Below are 25,922 nucleotides of genomic sequence, written 5' to 3' on the forward strand. Positions count from 1 at the left end.
GCACAAATGGTACGGTAATGGGACTCTTATTGGCATAAATAAAATAACAGTCGGTTGACTCAGAAATTGATGTGGGTGGTTGAAGTCTACTGATTCAAAATCTAGACCGCTAGCTCAGACGTTGCCAGATTGATTCCAAAATGTGCAACTCAAGAACTGGGGATTTATTGAGATCACAATCACAATTTGTGCCCTTGAGCAAGACATTGAATCCCAGGTTATTACAGGAGAGACGTCTCTGCAAGTTGCTTGCGATGAAGCTCAATGAAAGTTTCCAGTAAATGACAAGTATTTAGTATAGTGAAGGATAAACAAAGCTTTGCAAAGACCCAAGGCTTTTCTCTCAACTTTATCGTAAAAAGGTTCATTACTCGAACCTTTTATTTAGTTTAATTGTATTCTTTTATTTTTTAATCTTTTATTTTATATAAAAGCCACTGTTAAAGTGATTAATTTGTGCCTGTGCATTAGCCATAAAATTATTCAAATGAATGAAACAAATTCACATAAAATCTGTGATCTGTCTATTTTAACCCTGCTTCAGTCCTGGTTTCAGCTGTTATTCTTTGGTTAAATGAGCATTGGGCTTCATACATAAATTGTGGTATGTATTGTAAAAAAAAATAAACCAAAGCAGTCGTGGTTCTTAGATAAGCAAAGCTTCAAACATCACAGATCACGTTTTTGGTGAATCAAGCTTCAATATCGAACGCAATATCACTCGTAATTAGCTTTATTTATTTCAAATGAATCGCTGCTGTCAGTGACACTGTCAATCAGAAGTTTACTCTGAAGCCTGTCTTGGGAAAAAAAGCAGTTGCATCAGCAAAATATCCTTCAAATGAGCGCCATCTAGTGATGACATAGGTGTCACAACATGTTGTTTAAACTTTCCAGGTTCTATTTTTCAAAGAAACAAATTTCGACTTATCCCTCACTTTGACTTATCCCTCAAGTTGTGTGTACAGCAATGTACTTACAGTGGAGTCTATGGGGCAAGACATTTTATTGATAAATGTTAAAATGCATAGTTTTGACAGTATAGCCTAAAGATTTACATATGAAAATGAAACTGAGATAAATATGTTTTACAAGTTATCAGAAAACTCTTGCCATGACTATATACAACCATTGAACCCTGAAGCTTTGACATTATATTTACAAGGAACAGAAAGGGTGTGTTTACATACATGATTCATGAGTCTATGGACTTCCATTGTGAGCGCTTTAATATGTTTTTACAGATTGAGGGACGAGTCAAAATTAATTATGTGGTCTTTAACTGATAGAGCGTTTAGCTGAAAGAGTGTAACTTGTTTAAAAACATTAATTTAACCTAAAGCATTCAATTAATACCAGTTTGAGACGGCATTTATAATACAAAATGTAATAACGCAATCTCTTGATAATATTGAAACAACATACCAGTAATCCACAAATGATTCAGAAACACTTGTAAATGTTTCCAAAAACTCACAACATCATAAATAATAATCCACAATAATATAAAATGTTTTACAAATGTTAAATTACTGTGAAAACAAAAGAGAAGAGCAAGGAAGTGCCAAATGCTAGTTCATTATGTCACAATCATTAGCTCAGCTATGATGTGAAAATGAGAGTTCATTCCCCTGTTAGTCTTATTAAACTCTTATTATAATGGGCATTTGGTGTTGCAAACGTCCCCCGACTGGAATAGATGATAGATGTTAACCAGGGGAAACATAATGAAGGAGCCCAACAAAGATCCTGTCTGCACTGCTGCTCCACACCACACGAGGGCGCTGTGACTCCGGTCCCTCAGTATCACACCTACCATCACCTTCACATAGGACAGCAGGCCAGTAAAGAAAACCCATGACAAAACCTAAAAGAAGTTGAAACATGAAAAAGAGTGACAAATAGGTTGTCAGATGCTTGTCAGATTGATATATGCTCATTAATATATAGAGAGCCTGTCATGTCTGTGACAGTAGATCTGAAGTAGTTAGTTATCAGGGTAATTATGCTGAGGTGTTGAGAAAAAGTAGTAGCCTATATCTCACCTCAGCCAGTGTTTAATAAGTCTGCAATTACACAACTCATCATTACTAGTGACGCACACACTCGACTTTGAAACTAGGGCATATGGGTCTGGATTTTTCTATGCTGGACGTTTAAGCATGATCACAAATCAAGCTCTAATCATTTGTGATGTTCACTAGGTTCCATTATAATTCAGAAGGTTACTTTTTTGAGAGGTTAATATTGTATTATTAGCCATGTTTTACATTTGTTTTATTTGTAGCCTGATGAACAAAATTGTTTTGCCGAACCATTTATATGGATCTTTAAACATTTCATTCTGAATAGAATCAAAAAAAGATTAATGTAAAGCTAAACATTTAGACAGAAACTTCTAGAAATTAACTGATTACATTTAAAGGGAACTTACTATAATAGCGTCCCCTAGAGGTGTATTTTGGAGTAATGGGCAGGGACTCATGGCAGCCATGGCCATATTGTAGCCTCCAAATACAGACCCCAGCAGACACAGGACGCCCAGAAACACTAATGAACTGGAAAAGAATAATATACTCACTTTTAGTCAAACTTCTATTATGAACCTTTCTTAAAATTTGCTTTTAAAATAAATAGTATTCCATGTTTTTCATTAATTTTACACACTGAGGGACCTTTTTTTGTGGTAATCAACAGCAGGCCTCAGATGCCATGAATTACATTTTAGATGCCTTTGATTTAACCTGGAATATATCTTTAAAACAATTTATCTACTTAATAGAACACAAAATATATGCAAATCAGCAATAAATTAAATATGATTAAATTGTAATCAGGGCTTGACATTAACATCCGTCAAATGCGGGTGGATTTCAGCTGTGCCGTGTAACACAGTCAGTCCTACTAGCCACTTTTGCACCAGATGAATATTGTTGGTGTTACAGGGCTTGAATTTCGGCGAGGGATTGCATGTATTGAACATAATTTTACTCATTCCTGCAGATTTTGTGCTCACACCCAAAGTGCGTGCACATAAAGCCAAGTATATTGGCTTTATAAAACAGTATACTGGGTCCGTGCATCAGTGACAGCAGCCAAACTATGAAATAATATTAAAAATATCTATATGGCAGTTTTTCCCTATAGTATCAAGGTCAAAATTGTGTCCAGTCAAAATGCTAAATGGCTAGTAACTTTGTAAAACCAATAGTCACGGTGGCTGGTGAGCAAAAAAGTTATTGTCAAGCCCTGATTGTAATTAAAAGTGGAGATATATACCGTTTGGGGAAAAACATGGCAATGATGCACGCCACTGGATTGGCTACCGCCGACAGAGCGGCTGACAGGTGATAGGCCATATTTCCATAAGGCATGCAGGAGAACGTCTGCACTGAGGGCAGCAGTCCGTTCGTTGCACCGTTCACCCATACCACCATAAAATAGATGAACGCCAGCTGATAGTCAGAGTGCAGCGGTTTAGGAAGTAGCACTCTGATCTGCTTCTTTTCCTCTTCCTCTTGTCTGTTTGTCTTTGGATTGGGGTCCACGGGGCCCTCCAAACCACTGCAGTTTGTTGCCACGGCATCTGAATCCGGGACGAGATTTTCAGTGGATAGTTCAAAGGTGCGAGGCAGACGGTTTAATATGAGGAAGGCACCCAAGCTTATTGCTGTCATTACGGCCAGGAAGGAGAAGAAGATCTCAGTGGAGAAATTGGGAGGGAGGTACTGCGTCTCCACAATGAAGGTCGGAGGTTCAGGGTCTGTGAGGTTATCCGACACGTGCGACACATTGACACATTTTGACATTCCAACTCCTTGCGCCAGCGCCACCAGGCCTGGAACCAGACCGCTCAGACCTTCTCCAATGAAGTATGTGGTGATGTATTTTGCTGGAAGTTGCATCATGAATGGAAGGAAGGTGACTGATGAGGTGCAATCAACCAGAGCGAGAAAAAATGTGAGGATGAAAAATGCTGTGCTACGCGGTTGACCGAGGACCATGGTGGTGTTCTTCCAAAACGCAGCCAGTAGGACGCAGGCTACAACACCGATTGACAGGACCGCATAGATGACGAGATTTTCACGTAGTCTTCCAGGACAGAATTTGTGCGCCAGGGTCACCAGCAAAGGCCCGAAGTTGGCAAGCTGAATGATGACTGTGAGGTATGATGGCAAGTCCCAACCCTCTGGCAGAACATTGACTATCAGAGGAAGTTCCACCCACAAGCCATTAATGGACACCCAGGAGCCCAGACCGAAAGCACACGCCAAGGCATGGATGTACAAAGGCATAGTGAACGTCTTTATCAGAGGGAAAACGGGTAGTTGAAGAAATATCTGATGTCAGACAACTTTCAACTGTGTGACTCTTCGGTATTTTATATTGTGTGACGCCACTTCAGTTGGGCTGTGGTTTGATGTCTTCTCTTCTTGCCTTTGCCAAAACATCAGTTACCTTTAAAGAGAGAGAAAAAAAAGATGTACAAAAAAGAAATCCTCCAGGTCTAGACCAACTAATTAATGTGATAACATAATATGACATCTCTGACTGAGGAACCATTGCATGACCTTGGGAATTAAAGACTATACAGTATATTCAGCTGTTCAAAATGTTGGGGTCAATAAGATATTTGTAATGTTTTTTTAGTCTATTATGCTCACCCAAGGCTGCATTTATATAAAAATACTGTAAAATCAGTAATACAGTATTTTAAAATTTTAATTGTAATTTTCAGTGTTTTATTTTATTGTAATGTTATTCCTGTTATGACAAAGCTGAATTTTCAGCAGTCTTCAGTGTCACATGATCCTTCAGAAATCATTCTATGCTGATTTGCTGCTCAAGAAACATTTCTTACTATATCGATGTTGAAAACAGTTGCATATCTTTGTGCAAACTTTAATATATTTGTATTAGAATTATTTGAGGAACAAAGTTCAAAAAGAACAGCGTGTAATTGAAATAAAAAAACATTGTAACAATTTAAAAGGCCTTACTGTCACTTTTGATCATTTTAAAGCATCCTTTATGAAAAAAATATTACTTTAATTTCCTTTGATAAGAATACTGATCCCAAACCTTTGATAAAAAATACTAATTCCAAACTTTTAAACAACATATATAATATATATATATATATATATATATATATATATATACAGTAGTCAACATTTTAAGTGGATCATAACCTATCATCAAAGTTATACATGAATTTGAACAATACCCATTCTTGACTTTGATTAACATTTTTGATTCACTTCAAATTTTGACTACTGTATATATATATATATATATATATATATATACATACATACATACATACATATAATTACATCAAACTTTAAGCTTACAAAACGTTGCATGCAATACAAAGTACAGGTGCAGCATAGCAATAAAATTATTATAAACCGGCACTATAACAATCAACAATAAAATGTCTATTGCTGTATTAATGTGGCTTGTTAATTGTAAAAAGTACAACAAAAATCTGTAATCATTCTAAATTCAAAATGAATTGTTAATTCTTGTTAACTGGATCCAGTGGTCTTTTTTAGGTGGTTTTTATACAACCAAAGACAATGTTAAAAGTTTAAATGAACTTGTCGGTCAATAGTTAAAGAAAATCAGATTTGCATAAATGTAACATCAAACATGATAACAAAAGCGACACATTGAAAATATTCAGTCAGCATGTAAGCTAACATCCGATACCTGTAACTCAGGACAAAAGACTGATTTATGTGTTATCTCACTGGAGGAGCATTAAACAAGTTCAGTACTCACATTACTGCAGAGCCAATGAGACAGAACATGCTCTTCCTTCTGACACAGACATTAGTTTGCTCTACGATCCGGTAAGTCATAGAAGCGACATTCATTCAGCAATCCGGTATCTCGTTGCCGGTTAACCTCTCAACTCTAAAGATGTCCACAGTGTGGTTTTTAACCTCAGCGTATGAGTGTGGGTGGGTCTCATGAAGGTCATCCCGCTCTAATGAAGTGCATAACTCTCCTGTCACATGACACTGCGACAAAATGGCCTTTTAGCTGGTCCAGTTTTTCTGCATAACTCTTGTACTATAGCATTGGCATAAAAGTGTGCATCTACAGGAGGACAGAGTTCAGTGAGCAGTAAGATTTGGATTCATAGGCCTGTTGTGCCTCTGAGATCTATCATGATTATTTAATCGTGAACAGAATATCCTGAACTCTTTTGCGGCATGTACTTTGACCCTACTCAACCATCATATCTTTCATCAAGAATAACAAATGTAGAGCACAGAGACTTCAATTCACATCACCTTTAAGCCATAGTCCTTGTGTGAAACTTTGAACCGTTAAAAGTCTTTACAAAACATTAAACTTGTCTTAGGTGCCGTTTATTTTTATACTCTCATAGCAGGTATAGATTGAATCACAAAACGTCACAACCCAAAGCTCATTCTGGCACAGCATACAGTATAAGTGCAGCTTTATATGGTGTGACGTGTGACCTACATATACTTTACTACCCTCATTACTAATTAACAGCTTCTTTTAGGTTTTGAACTTGTACCTAAAAAGAAAGATTTACTATTTATTAACTATTAACGCATCAAATAAAGGCACCAGGCCTTTATTTATGTATAGATCGGACCCATGAGTACATAAGTGACATTACCAGAAATCAGACACAAACAAAAGTCAATGACTTGAAGCCAGATGGGGTATGATAGCAGCCAAAGGTTCACAGATCATAACGCAAATATCTAACCAGCCATTCACACGGCAGCAACTCAATGCGTGAAGGCATGTAGACATGGTCAAGACGATCCGCTGAAGTTCAAACGGAGTGTCAGAATGGGGAAGAAAGGTGATTTAAGTGACTTTGAACGTGGCATGGTGGTTGGTGCCAGACGGGCTGATCTGAGTATTTCAGAAACTGCTGATTTACTAGGATTTTCATGCACAACCGTTGCCACAAATGGTAATCAACTTACAATCAACTTAGCTCAGAGTCACAATGCTTTTGAGAAACGCAGCCCGGACTGTATCTCAACCACTCGTCACACCCGAGGTCTGCAGAAGAGCATCTCTGAACACACTACACATCGAACCTTATAGGTAAAAACAGGAAACTGAAGCTACAATTCGCATGGGCCCACCAAAATTGGACAATAGAAGATTGGAAAACATTGCCTGGTCTGATGATTCTCGATTTCTTCTGCGACATTCAGGTGGTAGGGTCAGAATTGTATCAAATTTAAACAGAACGGTTCAGGCTGGTGCTGGTGTTGTTAAGGTGTAGAGGATATTTTCTTGGCACACTTTGGGCCCCTTAATACCAATTGAGCATCATTTAAATGCCACAGCCTACCTGAGTATTGTTGCTGCATGTCCTTCCCTTTATGACCACAGCGTACCATCTTCTGATGGCTGATTCCAGCAGGATAACGCGCCGTCACAAAGCTCAAATCATCTTAAACTGGTTTCTTGAACATGGCAATGAGGTCACTAAACTCAAATGGCCTTCAGAGTCACCAGATCTCAATCTAATAGTGATGTGGTGGCACGGGAGATTCACATCATGGATGTGCAGCCGACAAATCTGCAATGTGTCCTTGCTGAATTAAAGAAATACTTCTTTTTTTTTTTGTTGGAAAAAATACTTTTATTCAGCTAGGACACATTCAATTTAAAATAAATGGTGTTCTTTTGAATTTTCATCATTCTATTTATCAAAGAAACTTGAAAAGAAAATTCTACATTGATAATAATGAGCAGAAAATCTGCATTTTAGAATGAATTCTGAAGGATCTTGTGACAGTGAAGACTGCAGTAATGACTGCTGAAAAGAAATTACATTTTAAAATATATTCAGATTAGTTATTTTAAATTGTAATAATAAATTATAATATTACTGTTGTCACTGTATTTTTGATAAAATAAATCCTGCCTTGGTGACCAAGAGACAAAAAAACTAATGTTTAAATTATGAATATAATTTTTTTTTAAATCCTAAAAAAGAGAAAATTTCCTTTTATCCATTCAACAATATTGTTAAAAACTTTACAGTTTAAAGTTATGAAATAGAATGATTTGTAATTGTGATTGTAATTTCAAAGGTTTCATAGACTAGTGATCGACCGATATTGATTTTTTATAACCGATACCGATACAGATTATTTGCATGTGTATGTGCCCGATAACCGATATGCAGAACCGATATTTATTTACTGTTATACTTCTGTTTTTGGCACAATTATTACAACACAAATGAACTGAACTGAACAAACCATTTTATTTATAAGAATCACTCCCTCCTTGCATACAAAAAAAAAACCTTGATATTTATACACAAATAAATAGAGGGGTCTGAGTCCAAAAAATAAAGTGCACTTTGTTTAAAAATAAAAGCTTTGATGAGGTAAAAAATAAAGCACAAAAACTATTCTAACATATTTGGATATGTTTATTTGTTTTCATAAATGGTAAACTAATCAAATTACAATAAAAACATTTATATAATTACATTATATAATTTATATCTAAATTATACATATCATTTATAAGCATCAGCAGCAACAATGTTAACAATAGGCAAAATAAATGTTAAAAGTCTAATGTTTTCTTGTGGAAAAAATAATTGACAGGGGAGTCATATCACCTTTGCAGAAATGTAATTCATTTTAAACAGTTTTAGAAGGTTTATGTGCCGTTTAATAGGTTTAAACTAAGAGCGAGGAATAATTCACTGGGTAATATTAATTCACTGCATAATATTAGCTGGAATAGCCTATAACATCAGGAAAGTAACAAACAAAACAGCATATACATCATTGCATTTTCCAACTAGTATGTTATTAATTATTATTAATATTTTTGTCGGTCTAGATCATGAAATGCTTTATGACAAAGTGCTGTTTATCTATGCATTTACACATAACTATAACATTAGGCTATACGTTACTCAACCGCGATCGCGCGTGCAGATAATAAATAATTAATTTCCACAAAGCGGTATATTTAGATGTCTATTAGCGAAATAATTGCTATGTAGTAAATGATAATATAATCTAGGGTGTTTAAACAAGATAATCTTGTCAAAAGTTTCATTCAGTGGCCGACTGGCCGTGCTAGAGCATTCCTGATCATCAACCCAGTGTATGCTCAGCAATATGAACGAACTTTTTTTTCGAGACTAATGGTGAGCAAATACAACAGATAGAGAATTAAATTCAGCGCTTTTATTTTCAACATGCACTCATTCATGACTGTTTTATTTAATTAGTGTAAAGTTACGTCTTTATTGGGGAAGGACGTGACGGATTACGCTACGTGGCTCAATGAGTTCGTCTCAATTTTTTAGAACCAAGCTGCATAAATAAACTATATCAGGAATTTATGTCTCAAATCTCATTTCTGCATGTCTGTTATGTTAAATAAAGTTGAATAATTAAAGCAAAGCAAGTAGAACATATACTTTACCTGTGCACAGAGTTGTTATTGACTGATCTCCTCAGACGCGGGCTGCAATGGCGGAATTCTCAAAACGGCCACAAGATGGCGCCGTTTATCGGAAAATCCGATATTACAAAACCGATTCCCGATTATGGGAAAATGCTTAAATATCGGGAAAAATATCGGTAAACCGATACATCGGTCGATCACTATCATAGACATAGCCGAATTATTGTCATTAAAGCATGCGAGTTTGAATAATATCATCGTTTGAATGATATCTTTTTTTGAATCATCTTTTAATGATAAATCTTCCATACATATGTATTTTTGTATGTCATATTTGTACCAGACGTCAAAAGTAGCCCGGGCCTGTAGGCCTGGACGGAAGCCCGGCTTCCGCAATCCATGATCTAAATATAAATGTATTATTTACATGTATATAAATCATAAGTAATCTGATAACAGTGTATCATGTATCACTATGAAGTGTTGCAATCTGTTCTGGTGTTAAACACCTCTATTTATTTATTTTTTGGTTCAGTCACAATGTGAAGTCATAAACATTGCAACGTGTGTGTGAGTGAGAGAGAGAGAGAGAGTGATTGAACTTTGAAATGAAGGTGAAAGGTAAAAGAAAGAACACAAAGGAATGTCACATGTTCAGTTTTACAAATAAATGGCATCATTCTAATAAGTCAGCTTGTTGAATACAAACATTATTTAGCATTGAGGGTCAAGTCAAAGTTGAGTGGACATGTCCTTGAGTATAATGTTTGTAAATCCCCTTAACCTGTTGTCCATCTGCTGACAGCCCTGTGTATGATGTGTACTGAAGAATAAAGAATAAACGTCTTCAATGACCCAACATAAGCAGGATAAAAAGCACAAATCAGGCCACAGGTCTTTCCAGTTCTTTATTAGTTTTATTATAAATATGAACTTAATGACATAAAAGTTTTCAAAACAAGAAACAACGAAAATGTTTAAGGCGTTATTTTCAGTTTTCAACAAGTAGCCGTCCTACGAAAACTTGCTGATTGTGAGACTATGAGGTGAATTGCAAAATCAGCCGAGATAGCATTTTTAAAAGGCTTCTCCCAACAAATCAGTAAAAACAAACATTCAGTAACAATTGTGAATGCCAAAGGTCATCATTCAAATGACCCCGGTGAATAAGGGATCGGCTTTGCTTTGTTATCTGAAGGACAGTATGATATTTTTGTGCAAGTACAATGTGATTAGTTCAGTCTTCTCAAAGCCACATACTGTTACACTGTGCATGGAAAGAAAGGGGACTCAACGAGAAGGTCTTTAACACTCTAATCTTGCATTTTCGATAATACAATCGCCATATTACCACAATCTCTTTCATACATTTCACAACAAACTAGTAACATTTTTTTAAGTAATTTCCTAAATTGGGTTTATAGAACCACAATTATACCTGCAGAACACTAAGCTTGACCAGACAAAAGCACAGAAGTCTTTATTGCATCAACACATCACGATCACTGGCTGCTCCAACTCACTTCTTCCACCATTTCAAATCAAGAAATGTTACAGCTGGTGAAATCCTTCATGATCAGTACATTACAAATAAAAGAAAAGGTTGAGATATGTTATTATGATATGATCGTTCCATTCCGCAATGTAAAATTTAGGAGAAAATAATGTCATAATAAAGACTCATTGGAAACTAAAAATACAAAATTAAGTGAAATCCAATGGCAAATGTAACATTTTACAAAATCAAAGTAATTGGTTTAAGCTTCAGTTCCCTGTACAGTGAACATCGCCACTGGAGTGTTTTCTTCAAATAAACACCGACCAAACACACCACAACAGATCTATTAGCTGAGCAAAAATAAGTTTGGCATCTCATATTAGCATAGAAATATATAAGCTATTAGTTGACTGTGAAAAATACTACAATATTCAATTCATAAAAAGGAGGAAAATAAGATGTAACATGACACATTATGAATCAGCTCAAAACACCTCATTTACGTTTTGTTTTTTTACAGTTCTGGCTGACACCTTTGTAACAGTTTTACATATTGGACAAATGAATTTGCTCTCTAAAACATGTTCTCTGACCTTCTATAAAGCTGACCTATTTTAAACATGTACCATCACCAAACTGACCTATTGAAACACAACAATTGCCACATTCCGGCTGACAGTAACAAGGTTTTGGCATGAAAATGCACATAAGCATAAAACTACTAAGCTATAACTCGTTTAGGTTGACCTTTTCAGTTTTTAAGGGCAAACTTGTTTTTTTGTGCAAAAAAATATAATTAAACTAATACCCCCAAATGGCACAACAAAAATAATCACAATTATGTTAGATGTGATATAAAATATTAAATTGTTCATTACTTCTTCAACTTCCTCTTATAAGACAACATGATAAACACCGTCTAAACTACATGGCTTAGGTAGCAACACATTTTCCAAAGCAAAGCAAAGAACTTTTTTTTTCCATTAGTGAAAGATTAACTTATGTTTTTTTTAATAATTAAAAATACAAAGTCAAGTAAATAAATATTTTTCAAATCCATTGTCATTGCAGCTTTATAATAGAGAATGTATATAACGCTCATTAAGTAAGCAGTTAGTAGTAGTTATAAGTCACTATACAGCTAGATGTTAAATCTGTCCTTTTCATCATGCTGTAACCACCTTTAACATTTCATATTATTATTAAAATTTAACATGCTAGTGTTAAGTTGAGCATTAAACTGTTAAGTAACAATGTATGCAGACCTTAAACCCAAGCAATGGAGTGCAAGTTTAAGTTTGCGTCAGTCAGCTGGTCAACCTAGCCTACAATGAAGTTAATACAAGATAAATATGGATACTTATAAGGCCTATTCTGAGTGTCTCATGGGTTTTGATATCTGTGAGGACACCATTGCTTATTCACAGACATTATTAACCTAAATATTGACCTACGTGTAAAATACTTCTAATATACACCTCTTGATCAAGAGCTAACTGCTTTCAGCACCTCTGAATTTGCAAATGTGCTTCAAAAGAATGTATTAATAATGAAAAAATGAATGTAAGGAACAGGATGAGGCAGAGCAAAGCAAGTTTCTTGCGATTTGTCTTTTAAGGCGTACTGAAGTAAGACTGCATATGATGCTGCTCTGTCCGTTCAGACACAAGCAACAGATGAAGACAGCGGTTTTCAGCCCTCTGCGGTGAAAGAACCAAAATGCCTTGAGTTTACTGCACTTAAACCCCAAACGAGTGAAGGGTGAGAGCAAGAGATATCAGTCCCAAAGACCAAACCCAAAAGTGCAGAGGCCAGTCCCTTAGAAACAAGCTAGTCAGCAAAGCCTTGAGCAGCTGAAAGATAAGAAGGTGTCCAGAAAAGAGCCCACTTTGTTCAAGTATTGACATTTTAAATTCGGTTTTTTTTTTTTTTTTGCACTTGGAATAGTTTTAAATATTTCACAGAAGTCTCAAGTTTTCAACAAGGATTTGGATGTTTGGGTCTTTAGAGTGAGCAGGGTGGGATATTGCTTTCAATTTCTTTGTCAACCCCATTCTCTCAACTTTTGCTAAGAATTGATGGCTTTCTAATTTGGGCTTTGATATCTTGCCATTCCTCTTGTTCTGTCTGAGGGAGGACAAGTAGACAGAGAAAAAAGACTTCTCCTATAAGCAGGTCTGAGGTAGGGGAGGTGGGTCGGTGGCAGAGGAAGATTACTTGGTTTTCTGGGCCCATCTGAGGTCATCTGATCTGGGTTTCTCTCCTGTCAGGCTCTGGATCAGATCTTCCAGGTTTCTCCAGAAACCCAGTTTCTCTAGAGGATAGTTCAACCAGCCTGCACATTCAAATGCATTCGGGTCAATGACATGTAATTGTATATCTGAAGTAAATTTATATATAATTTAGGGTCAGTGATAAATAAAATGTAAAATCTTAAAAAATCTAGAATGAAAACATTCTTTCATAAGGTTTTGTAAAATCTTATATACCATTTTCAAAAAAAAATGTTTGCCATGATGAAATAAAGGCTTTTTATATTAATTTACTTTAACTCTCGAATGCCTCGGCTTGATACATTTTTAAATACAGTTTTTAATACACTTTTGAAGTTAAAAGTATTTTTTCGCAAAAATTGGTATTTATATATTGATAAATATCTTTAGGTTTTTGGGTAATATCACACTCATGAGGGGTCTGTAGTAGTCCTCTATCTGATTTCATTTCCTGTTTTTTTTCTTCTGCATATTAGTTACACCATATGCCTTTGTTATTGTATGCATGCAATGCACTGCATTTTGAATATCTTTTTGAATTAATAAATACACGTTACAAAACATTTATATTTCAAATCAATGCTGTTCTTTTGAACTTACTATACAAAGGTGTATTGTGTGCGAGTATACCTGTGGTAATGCAGAAGTAGGTTTCATGAGGTGAAACGTGGTGAACTCTGTGGTGTTTCCGTGGTAAAATGATGTAACAGTCCTGAAGAAACGTCACCCAGCGGGGGAGCCCAAAATATGTGTGCGACCATTTGTGAATCTGATTGGTCAGTGTAACAAAAATGGATAAAGAAAAGACGTAACAGTACCATGGGTAGTTTCGATAGATCTCCGCTGAAGAGAGAGAACAGCACAATATGAGAAACTGAGTCATAAATTAATGTGGTTCATCATTTGTCTCTGGATTGGACAGATAATATGTCTGATGTCTTACCTGGTGAGAGCATCAAGAAGTTTGCGGCCATGTTAGCGAGAGGGATGATAGTTAACATACAGTTATCACCATTTGTCTCAATGAAATCATGGCGCGTTATAGCTGTTGGATCAATGTGGTGCTCTCGAAATGGACGAATGAAGGCCTGGGGTCCAACAAACACAGGACATGTTATTTTAAGATAAGTTATTATGCTAGCACAATTTAGTAGTTGAGAATATTTTCCTGAGATTCATATTTTCTTAAAGACATTTAATGGCCAATTCACACTGTACTGACCGAAGTCCACCAACACCAACAAAGACATTCATCGGGTTTTGTTGAATCAGTGTGTTAACCGGTCGGCGCTTGTTATTGCAGGATTAACATGTTGAATCTGTGTTACAGAAGTGATACTGTAATCTGGTGACTTTCGCCGTTGGTCGGTGTATGTCAGAGCAGTGTGAATTGGCCTTAAAAGATGTTTAAAGTAAAAAAAATATATTTTTTTTAAATGTCCTAGAAATCTACTTGTGATCAAGTGGTTCAATATCTATTTCTTCTCAAAGTAATTTATTAAATTTTTTACCTTAAAAACTCTTTAAAAAAAAGGGTGTTTCACTCATGTACCTTCCCAACGATGGGCAGATCCACCGAACCCCATGTGTCAGCACCCCAGTGGACCAGACCAGAGGCAAAGTCTGCTGTGAGGATCCCTGCCACTTCACACACACACACACAGCAGAATCTCAGCATGAAAACAATCTCTAAATCCTATTATTAACCAAAATGGCTAACAGTTCCCATAAAAAGCTGTTTTTGGTAGTTGCTAGTGATTTAAAACACAGAGAAAAAAAAAAGTGCCATTCTTGAATACTGGGAATTTCAGAGTTGTACTTTGCAACTTCTACCACTACTTTATTAAACATTGATGCATGTGTGGGTTTGTTTATTGTACCAACCGATGCCCAGAAGGATGTACCAGATGTGTCCCAGGTGGAAGTATGTTACCAGGTAACAGACGTTGAAGGCCATGAGGGTAAAGCAAAGAAGCACACTGAGCCATTCCTGGCATCTTTTTCCTGTGAGAAATAGACGGAGTTGAGACCTTTTAAATAGCAGTCTTTAGTCAGCAGGGTCCAAAAGTAACAGCAAAATAACAGCACATTTGAGTAAAAATTGTCTTTGGTGAATAAATAAAACTTTAATAGGAACCGCCGCATAACATATTATTTAAAAACAGACTGTAAGAACGATATGTTGATATGATGAGTACAATTCAAATAAAAGACATATAAATAAGCTAATACTGAAAATATGTCAACTAGCACACTTGACATTTTCAAAGGTTATCATCAGAAGTTTTTTTCAACAGAATGTTGTGGTGACACATTGACGTTTTTGGCATTAGGCCACCAAACAAAATATGAGAAATATGTGACGCACAGTGTGATGCACCGGTTCATTTCATATATAATTTTGAAAACAATGACATGCACTTTTTGTAACAAATATGGGAGTAAAACAACAAACAAATTAGTACTTTGCTGCCATTATTAAAATTATATCTATGGGAGATGTGAAGTTACATTTCACTAATGTGAAGTTTTTTTTAATAAAAATAACACAAATTTTAAAATGAAAAGTCTTAATTCACCTGCCATTCACCCACCAAAATGGCAATGTTGGAATCTGTTTGTAAATAGTTATGGAAGGTACAAATTGTTAATAAATACATACATACACACACACATATGTTCATATATATAGAGAGAGAAAGAAAGAGAGTTTTAAGTTCAAATAAGTTTATATCCAAAGTGGCCTAGAGAGTACGCTAACTTCAGAGTCTCCACAGTGTCTCAGTGAAGTAACTTTAATGAAGTACCAACTTGTTTGCTGTACATAAAAGTAAAATCAAATCAACAATACAGCAACATGAAAAAGTAACTATATCTACAATACTGGTCACTAATATTCCAAAAATACAGCATCATTATCATAGAAACTGTTGAGAAAGCATATTTGAATAGATGTTTATAACAGATCGAGACAGATGGTTATGGCTGAGAGCATTTATCAAAGCAATGCTCACAACAAAGTCACATTGTTTCTTTGCACAGCTACAACAATTTTGTGCCGAGGGCAAATTCACCTTTGCCCTGAATTCAGTGCAGAACCACTTTGCAGAAAAGAACATGATTCACACCACAGTTGACAGAATCTAGAAATACTGCTGTGTTTTGTTCCAGGGTGACCGATACATTCTGAGTTAATCTGATACCGAAATACTGAGAGCCTGAACAGTCACCAAAGTGACTGTAAACAGGACAATGCTATCAGAGGACACTGATGTGAAGTTAGAGAAGCAGTGAATCTCATGCTACCCAGAAACCCACATTGGTCTTGCTCGATTTGACATTGAACTGCACCACCCCACCCACACAAACTATAACAAACTCATACCTGTCACACCTACCACACCCTCACACTGCTCTGCTCAGTGCTTACTGTTCTCTTGTGTTTCCGCTCCTGTTCTGTTTTTGTGTTTGTATCCAGCATTTATCCTCCACACAATGTCCACTGTTCCCTGCTGGTACTGATGGAAATCCTCCTTCCACGGTATTCAGATTTACTGCACACAAACTAGTCATCTATTGTGGGCTGATGGTTTTGTGGACCCTGTTGTACTAATGCTATAAATTACTTTGTTGTTATTCATATCTGTGAACAGCCATTCCAATTGAAATAAAAACAAAGAGTCAACCCGAAACTGTCCTTAAAGGTGCACTCAGTATGTTTTTGTTTATATTTAGAAGTTTCTTATTCAATATTCAATAGTACCAGTGGTTTTGGTACTTAGTACAGATACTTTTTAGCTTGATGCATAAGGCTTCTTTACTAATTGCTGTTGCTCCACATCAAAGATGTTTGTTTATCTTTTTGTTTTCTTATGGTGCGGACACATTTAACGTTCTTCTGCGAATATTTGCGGGATAAATGCAGCCATAAATAGGAATCCCTGTGATGGGGAATGGAGATTTCGCAGAGGATTCAAGATGATCATGCGAATTTGCAATTTGCCTACAGAAAGCAACTTGGTTTAAAAGTGACTTCTGTGTGAGCTGCATAACTATAATATAGACTATAGACCTTATTCACAGCAGCACCATCTTTTGTGACATAGACCATAGACTACATCTCTTCAGTGGGTTGTACTATTATTTAATGTGTTTTTTGATGGTTTTGCTGACGAAACGCTGCAAAAATATCTTTCTAAGTAATTTCAGTAGACAAAAAACTTCAGACAACATGAGCTGTGAAAATTTATAATTGAGCTAGGAGATTTAGACAGCTTTTTACGTGGCTCTGCTGTCATGTTTTGTTTGACATTAGTTTTACTTGTTTTATTCACATTAGCTTTTACATTTATGCTTTGTAAATCACAAACACTGTCTGCATCAGCTAAATTAAATAAACAGTATTGTTTTAGGTAGTAAAGCGGCCAGTTGCATAGCAACTACTAGTCATGTGATGTCAATATTAGCGGAACCCATGAAGAGGCGACCCGCGACGTGTAGAAAAAAACAGCAGCTTCTTCTATTAAGTCACAAGTTATGTTTTTTCCTAAAATGCCGTTCATGTTTTATATGTGTTAAACTTTTTTTAACTAGCAAAACATAACTGAGTACGAGTAATCTATGTGGTAAGCGTGAAATCAAAGAGATCTCCTGTTAGTAGCAGCTATCTGACAGCTACAAGTACCACAACTATTTCTAACACAGATTTACATCCCTTGGGAACATACGAGATAGATAATCTCACAAGACATGATTAATCACCTATTTTGGTCAAATTTACCACAGACAATTGTGTTCGACTCATCTGATGACTGGCATCACCGATAGGGCGTTGAGCTCGTTCAAACTCCCTGTTTGATGCACATAAACATTACTTATTAATCCATATATGCCACACTATGCTGCGTAGTGTTTGTCCCCGCAGAGACCCCAGACTGAATGTACACGCGCTCCGCAACATGCCCTTTAAAACCCGACTAACGTTACTCTAGACTACGAGGCAAATGCTACAGCTTCGTGGCCGTGCTGTCCGGAGCTGCTTAAGGGAAACTCGTGGTTGGCAGTCTGTTCAATCCCCGGTGTGGGCAGCGGCAAGCGGCTACCGGCGCCGACGGGAAATCTAAAAACCGGTTTAAATTCTTACCTGGCGAGTATAACTCCGCGAGCTCTCGAGCACCTGCATGCTGTGGACCCCATCTCGCGCCCGGCTGAGCCACTCTACTAGGCTCGGGTGTGTGAAAGTTTTCCGAAGACCCACTTTTGCTCTCGGTGCTCGCCATATTCAGTCCAGTTCGGGCGCAGCGGATGCGTTAATTCCGCATCTTCAACTCCACGTCCCTGTCCGCCCTGTTCCGCGTTTCCTCCCTCCACCAATTGCGTTCGTCGCGCTGCAGCATTCAGCCAATCAGCAATTCACTAAGTTTTCATAACAAACGTGACGACCAATTAGAAAAAAAGAATGTCCTGACCCCACCCGGATGCAACCAATCAGAAAAGAGGCTATACTGGAAGTTATTAATTTTATTTGCTTTAATGTACAGTTGTGGATGCTGGTATTTTAGTGCGTTGTCAAAATATTATTTTTTATTACGTTAAGTAAAAAAAAAAAATATATATATATATATATATATATATATATATATATATATATATATATATATATACATATATATATATATATATAAATGTTAGGCCTACTTCACAAGTCAAAGGAGTAGATGTGAAATACAGTCTGTGCAGAACAAATAGCAGACAAAAAAAGCAAGTGGTGCTCATTGCAGAGGCAAATGACATCCAGTTCCACCTCTCTGGATGTCATGGGTTAAGTGGGAGAGGGGAAGCTGGACTTCACACTCCATTCAAAGTAGTAGGCTAATATATATTCCAAATAATAAATTCTGTCATCATTGTCACCCTTGTTTTGTTCCTAACCCGAATGACACCTTTTCTTCAGTGGAACACAAAAGGAGATGGCACGTACATGTGTGCTAAGCAGTGGCGGTTCTAGACCATTTCAACTGGGGGGGCCAAGCTGGGGCCAGTTGTACTGTTAGAGGGGCCAGTTACATTTAGACCTTATTGTTGTCATATAATTTTCTGCACTGCAGGCATTAACAGGCAAAATACCATGTTTATAATCATTCAACAATGTATTTGCATTTCCATTATATTTTTACATTTGCATTACATATTCAGTATTAGTCACAGTAACTGTAATTGACATGATGTCCTTCTTTCTCTGCATTTTGGTGAGAACTATAGAGCAAAAGCAATGGGGACCAAGAAGATTATTAATTCATTTACTGAAAATAACTGACTTGCTAGGTAACTACTAACCGTTTACAGGGTTCCTGCACACTTTTTAAAGTCAAATTTAAGGCGTTTTAAGACCTGAAGAAATCAAAATTCATACCGTACATTAGGGGTGTGCAATATTGACAAAAATATATCTCAATATTTTCAATGTTTTGTTGATAATTAGATGATATTTTACTGATTGTGTTTTTGTGCTGGTGCCATGGCTGGTTTAGGCCTGTTGTTGACAGCAGACTCACAAAGATATTCATATTTTTTAATATTCTATGCAGTGGTCAGTTAACAGCAGGGACCGAAATTCATTTTAATTAATTTAATTTGCCACCTTAAATTGATTTCCAGGGGCATTTTCACCTATATATGGACATTCTTTCTAAACTTATTTAGATTTATGAATCACCTTTTATGTCAAATACTAACATTCAAATTATACAGTAATTATCCTTATTTATAGAATAATACTTAATTATACAATAATTATACAGTACCACTGTTACCAGTCAAATTAATTCATTCAATCAAAATCGATGTTTGCAGTGCAGAGGTGACACAGAAGCGGCATTAATATATTTACATTCCATTCACAATTGCATAAATAAAGCTATGAGATTTTTTTTTAAATCAATATTTAAACATGAAATGATTTCTAATTTTAACGTTTTAATTAAAGGGTACTTTAAATATGAAACTAAAACCGCCAGTAGGCGGCGGAAAGTCACAGAAGTGAGTTGAGGGATTCATTCATTCAACCGATTCGTTCAAACGGCTGATTCATTCGGGAAAGGAGCAAGTGATTCCTTCAAAACGCGGATTTCAGTCAATAAATCATCGCTGTCTGTTGCATTGAGACTCTGCTACGGTTTCATTTTCAAATTCTAGTCGGCGAAATAAAGGGAAAACAAACAATATTGACAATATTGTGTCTAAAAAGTAACTCATGTTAACTTATTGTTAATTTAACTGTTGTATAACATCAATATCACAGTTGCAATTGTGCACGGGAAAACGGCACTCTTGCTGATTTGATATTCTAATATAAGAACATAATATGATATAAGACATAAACTAATTTGGGGACATAGCCTCTATGAACCGCACACAGCAGTGAAAGGACGAGAGACAAATGCGATGTCAGCTCACAGTGCCTCGTACATAGTTAAAACAAGTATTACAATATTTTAATAGACAATACACATCGCACACCCGATACGCACATATAGAATGAACTTGCAACTGACCAGCTTTCTCCTTCTCTCCTCTCTCGCGTGCAGGAGACGTACGTTATTCTGCCGCGATTCCCGCGAATGTGATGCGAATTGTCACGTGAACAAGCAAATCCACAAAGATAGAATAATAAAAAAAAATAATATGCATACAACGATAACAAAGATAGCAAAAAACAGTTTTGTAAAAATTATTTCACACTCCACATTTAGGGGGGCCACAAGGCGGGCCAAACTTGTTGTCACAGGGGCACGGGCCCCCCCGGCCCCCCCTCTAGAACCGCCACTGGTGCTAAGCCCCCTCCTTTTTGCACTTTTTTCCCATGACTGTCAAGCTACGCATGAGTGGAACATTCTGGTCAAATTTGCAGATGATACGGCTGTCATTGGGCTAATAACATCATCAAGGACATCACTCACCCTTGTTATAACTTGTTTCAGCTCCTCCTATCCGGCAGGCGCTTTCGGTCTATCCGTTTAGGCACAAACAGACTAAAAAACTGTTTTTTTTTTCCAAAAGCAATAACCATGTTAAACTCTGATATCTCCCTGTTTGACCATGTATAATAAGGTTGTTGGCAATGTGTGACTCACTGTTCAAGTGCAATAATAATTCATGCTATAGGCTACAGTTGTACAATAATATTGGTACCCTTGCATTAATAATGGATATGGCATTTTGACAATATTCTGAGCAAATTTGAAATATTTTGTATTATGATTCAGTTTACCCTTTATATTGCATTTATTTATTATATTGTAATGTTAATTATTTTTATTTATTAACTATTTCATCTTGAATGTATTTATTTATTTGTATCTTAGTACATGTATTGTTAACTATGCCTACTTCTGCTGTTTTATTTTAAATGGATATTTTTCTCTTGATCTTTTTTTTTTTTTAATACACCTTTGGGGTTGTCACAAGAGTAATTTCATTGTGCTACACAGTGACAATAAATTACCTGAATACTTGAATGGCTAAATGTTATTTTATAATTAAAAATTGTATTTGGTAAAAATAAAAATGAACCCCATATAAATATGTGTTTTGATGAAGGATTTGCATCACTGAATGTGTAAAATAAAATATGATATGGTGATAAATTATTACAATATTAAATAAGAATAAAATAATAAATACACAATATTGGAAATCAAATGGACATGAAAATGTAGGCTATATAATATGTTCAAGTGCTGGCAGCTTAATGAGTCAGTTCTTGCAACTCGTTGCACTATACGTGACACAGGGGAATGCTCAGACACAGAATAAGCAACGGAAATATTGAGAAAGATGGTGAAGCGGAGGACAATGATGAAATTAACTATTGTAGTGCAATCCTTTAGCTACCCGCCAGATGGCAGACTAACTACATCACTGAAAAAAACTAAAGTTCATTGCAGAAGCCAACGCCTGCTGCGTGCTGTCCCTAGAAAATGACAATGACTAGCTATTAAATTGAAATTTAAGTTACTATGGAGAGAACTTACGGTTATATACAATGATGATATATTAATCAATAAAGTGAATAAACCTGATTAAGTAACTTTAATGTGGCAATATAGTGTGTGGATAATATTGCAGAATGACAGGCCTGTAGAAGTCAATAGAAAACCAAATACCTTTAAATTAAGTTATAAAACGGATACTTCTGGTTCTAGCAACTGATCAGTCAACAGAGCATTCTTAGAAGTGTTGTGGTATAGTAGGCTAATAGTTTTATTTATAATGTTATTTTTGTTGTGTTATGTCAAGGACTGTATATCTTCAACCCTAAGCATGCCACTTAATTAATTTGCGTAAGAAAACAATGTTTTAATAATTTTCTAAAAAAATCCTACTATTTTTATTATGTGGTAACCTTCTTCTTCTTTTTTTTTCTTCTTTTTTTTGTGTTTCTCAACTCCAGACCTTGGGACCCCGTCCCCGACCCACCAGGAGTGTTTTAGATGACTCACTAATTAAAACACCTGATTCAACTCATCATCAGCTTCTAGGGAGACATCTAAAACATTTTAGGAGGTAAGTCTCGAGGACTGACGTTGATAAACACTGCTCTAAAAGACATTATTTTGACTGGTCAAGTTAAATATGGCTGAATAATGACAGGTCCCCATGCTTGGCAAGAGTATAATGACTGCTCATTCGAGAAACGTGCTTCATAGCTTTACTCTATTTATTTTATTTGTTATATATTTTATTTAAATTTTATACTTATGTGTTGTGTCTGTAGAGTTCTGTAGAGCACATAAGTAAATAAACTAATGAAGTAAATGAAAATATAAAAAATAAATGCACTTTAAACAATAGTTTAAATACCTTTTTCTTGAATGGTATAATGGTATTAATACGACCCTATTACATTCACTTATTTAAAAGTGGTTCATATATATATATATATATGGTTTATATATATATATATATATATATATATATATTATTATAATAATTATTAGGGGGGGAAAGCTTCACCGAGACAAATTCCTTGTGTGTTTGCACACTTGACTTGGCAATAAAACTCATTCTGATTCTCATTCAAAATTGATAAATATGTGTTCCTTATACAAATTTTTAAAAAGCCTTAGCTCGGCACATATCTGTTTATGCCGTGTTTATTTTCTATTGTTATTCACACTGTTCACAAACCTCCGTTTTGAGAGTCTGCGGTCAAACCAGAAAAACGCGTCACATTCCAAATAGAAAATCGCCGCCCACTCTCACACCCCTATAAACACCCCAATCCGAAGCATGGGAACTGACTCGAGCTCTCCAGCGAACGCTGGCCAGGCAACCTATCACCCACATAACTAGACAAAAGTCATCTAATTATTTCTGCTTTTTGGACACTCGAATTTTCTCGTGAGTTCTTCACTGCCGACCGTCAGTGACACTTGCGAAATTATCAGGGGCGGCGAAACCCTGATCTCCGTCCTGCCGCAATCCGGCGGGTGTTAAGATCCATGGAAGTGGCCGGTTTTTACGAGGGGGACTACCTCGCTTTCCACAGCACTAACGCCAGCAGCAGTCCGAACAGCAACAGCATATGCAAGCAGCCCACTAACGGCTCCATGACGAAGCTTCATGATATTTCTGAGCACGAGAAAGCCATAGACTTCAGCATCTATTTGGACTCTTCGTCCCAGTTCCAGCACCCGGCCAACCAAGACGAAACCCGGCACCGCGCACTGGGGATCTACAGCGACTTTCTCTCCGAGGAAAACAAGAGCAAGAGAGCAGCGTTACAGAACTACAAGAACTACATCTCGCTGACCGAGCGGGACCCGAATAACCAGCTGGCGTATCCGGAGATACAGGAGACGCGCATAGACGCCGTGTTCAGCCCAGACTTTCTGGGCAGTTTTGCCAAAAGTAACTGGCGACACGAAGAGCCGCCAATGGATGGTTCCGGGGGCTTTGACATGCGCTCGTATCTGCAGTACGCTCCGAGCGGCAGCCTAGGAAACATTTCCACCGCGTCCTCCTCCTGCTCGAGCCCGCCAGGTACACCTGCGCCGCCAGGTAAGGGAAGATCACCTCAGTCGGGCGGCAAAATGGCCTCTGGCGGCAAAGGGAAGAAAAGGCTGGAAAAGGACAGCGACGAGTACAGACAGAGGCGCGAGAGAAACAATCTCGCCGTCCGCAAAAGCAGAGACAAAGCCAAAATGCGAAACATGGAGACGCAGCACAAAGTGCTCGAGCTCGCGGCCGAGAACGACCGGTTACAGAAGCGCGTGGAGCAGCTGTCGCGCGAGCTGGCGACGCTGCGGAACCTGCTCTCCGCCACCGGCCAGTGCTGACGGGACTCCAGCGGTGCTTAATGACTGTCAGTGACTTTCAAAGAGAGCAGAATTTAGAACAAAAGTTGTCTGCGCTTGATAGAAAAACGGGCGAGCGCTCGTTCAATGCGTTTACAACCGAGAAAAAAACATGAAAGTGGACTGTGCGCCTGGATTGCGCAATATGCCACCGTGTGCTCGGTATAACTCTGGTAATCTGGAAACCCTGTCATGTATTTCGTCTGTAAAGTATTTTTGTACGGGTTCTAAAGTGAGAAATCTACTGTTTAATATTCTGTTATTTAAATTCATTTCGCCATATCTGGGGCAGTGGTTGTCATGGGAAGAGTTGTAGCCTACTGCAGAGGTATGATGCAACTCATTGTAACAGTATTGGAAACGCAGTGAAGTAATCTTATAAATATGATAAAGGTACAACTGGTCTACTGCTATATACTATTTTATTGAATTAAATGATTTGTACTGTATTGAAATCATGTGTGTCCTGCATTTTTTTGCTGCTGTCAAAAAGTATTAGCACCCACAGATGCTGAGATTCAGTTTCCACTATATGCAGTATGCTATTGTTTACTTGACATTTAATAGTCTCCTTTTATCAGGACATATACATTTGAAACTTTGCCTGTACACTTGAAGACACAATAATTATTTACAGTTATTTGATAGAAATCTCCTGTTTCGTGACTGGATTTTTGGAGATCTTTTGAAATCTGTGTTCATGAGTCACTTTGAGGTACAGTTATCTAAAATACACAGGCAGGGTCCACAATCCAAAGAGTTCAGCGGTCCATTAAAGACTGCGGTTCAAGGCTAGATAAGCACTGAACTTTCTAGACCCTCAAAACACACAAACACTCAGTTTACTGAACAGAAAGCCTGCCAATTGTGAGATATGACCTCATTTTAAACATGGCAACACAGGCCGTTGTGGACGAGCAAGCAGTGATATGGTTTGATTTGTGTGAAAATGAAGATTTAGATAAGAGAAATTATCAATATGGATTTAATCAATATACAAACTCAATTGTCAAAAGTAAAAAAAAATACTTAAAAATTCTTTTTAATCGAATTAAATTATTTATTATTTACAAATTTGATCTTGCCAAAATAAATAAATTTAATACACAGATGACTGATACATAACACACACATACACACACAGACACATATATCCATCCATACATACATATTCATGTTTATGATAATATATGAAACCATAAAAATTTAAGTCTAGCCAAGGTGGACCTGATTCAGTTCATTAAAAATGAAATCACACACATACAGTATATTACATTTATTACATATTACATTTTTACTAGTCTACCAGAGTATCTGATTTATCTATTTTATGTGAAATCT

General features: G+C 36.7%; 3 protein-coding genes across 4 annotated transcripts; 1 reads left to right on the plus strand and 2 right to left on the minus strand.

Annotated features, from left to right (window-relative positions):
- Positions 1 to 717: 717 nt before the first annotated feature.
- On the minus strand, positions 718 to 6,159 carry slc52a3-1 (solute carrier family 52 member 3-1). 2 transcript variants are annotated; one of them, XM_077222873.1, is made up of 4 exons: positions 5,788 to 6,159; positions 3,432 to 4,458; positions 2,435 to 2,558; positions 718 to 1,867 (listed from the first exon to the last, which is right to left on the minus strand). In XM_077222873.1, exons 2-4 carry the CDS (start codon positions 4,293 to 4,295, stop codon positions 1,710 to 1,712), a joined length of 1,146 nt encoding a protein of 381 aa, XP_077078988.1. In that variant the 5' UTR covers positions 4,296 to 4,458; positions 5,788 to 6,159; the 3' UTR covers positions 718 to 1,709. The 2 variants fall into 2 exon arrangements, with proteins under 2 accessions (XP_077078988.1, XP_077078987.1); XM_077222872.1 differs by having other exon boundaries at positions 3,280 to 4,458; positions 5,788 to 6,155.
- Positions 6,160 to 10,346: 4,187 nt separating this feature from the next.
- Positions 10,347 to 18,601, minus strand: peds1b (plasmanylethanolamine desaturase 1b). The gene is made up of 6 exons (XM_077224345.1): positions 18,368 to 18,601; positions 15,109 to 15,228; positions 14,777 to 14,868; positions 14,168 to 14,312; positions 13,855 to 14,067; positions 10,347 to 13,286 (listed from the first exon to the last, which is right to left on the minus strand). Exons 1-6 carry the CDS (start codon positions 18,501 to 18,503, stop codon positions 13,165 to 13,167), a joined length of 828 nt encoding a protein of 275 aa, XP_077080460.1. The 5' UTR covers positions 18,504 to 18,601; the 3' UTR covers positions 10,347 to 13,164.
- Positions 18,602 to 23,505: 4,904 nt separating this feature from the next.
- cebpb (CCAAT enhancer binding protein beta) lies at positions 23,506 to 25,036 on the plus strand. The gene has a single exon (XM_077224281.1). It carries the CDS (start codon positions 23,727 to 23,729, stop codon positions 24,561 to 24,563), a length of 837 nt encoding a protein of 278 aa, XP_077080396.1. The 5' UTR covers positions 23,506 to 23,726; the 3' UTR covers positions 24,564 to 25,036.
- The last annotated feature ends 886 nt before the right edge of the window (positions 25,037 to 25,922 follow it).

The sequence above is a fragment of the Siphateles boraxobius genome, unplaced genomic scaffold, assembly GCF_051911475.1.
Source record: "Siphateles boraxobius isolate OS27281-9 unplaced genomic scaffold, OSU_SipBor_1 9, whole genome shotgun sequence".
In the NCBI taxonomy this organism is placed as follows: Eukaryota; Metazoa; Chordata; class Actinopteri; order Cypriniformes; family Leuciscidae; genus Siphateles; species Siphateles boraxobius.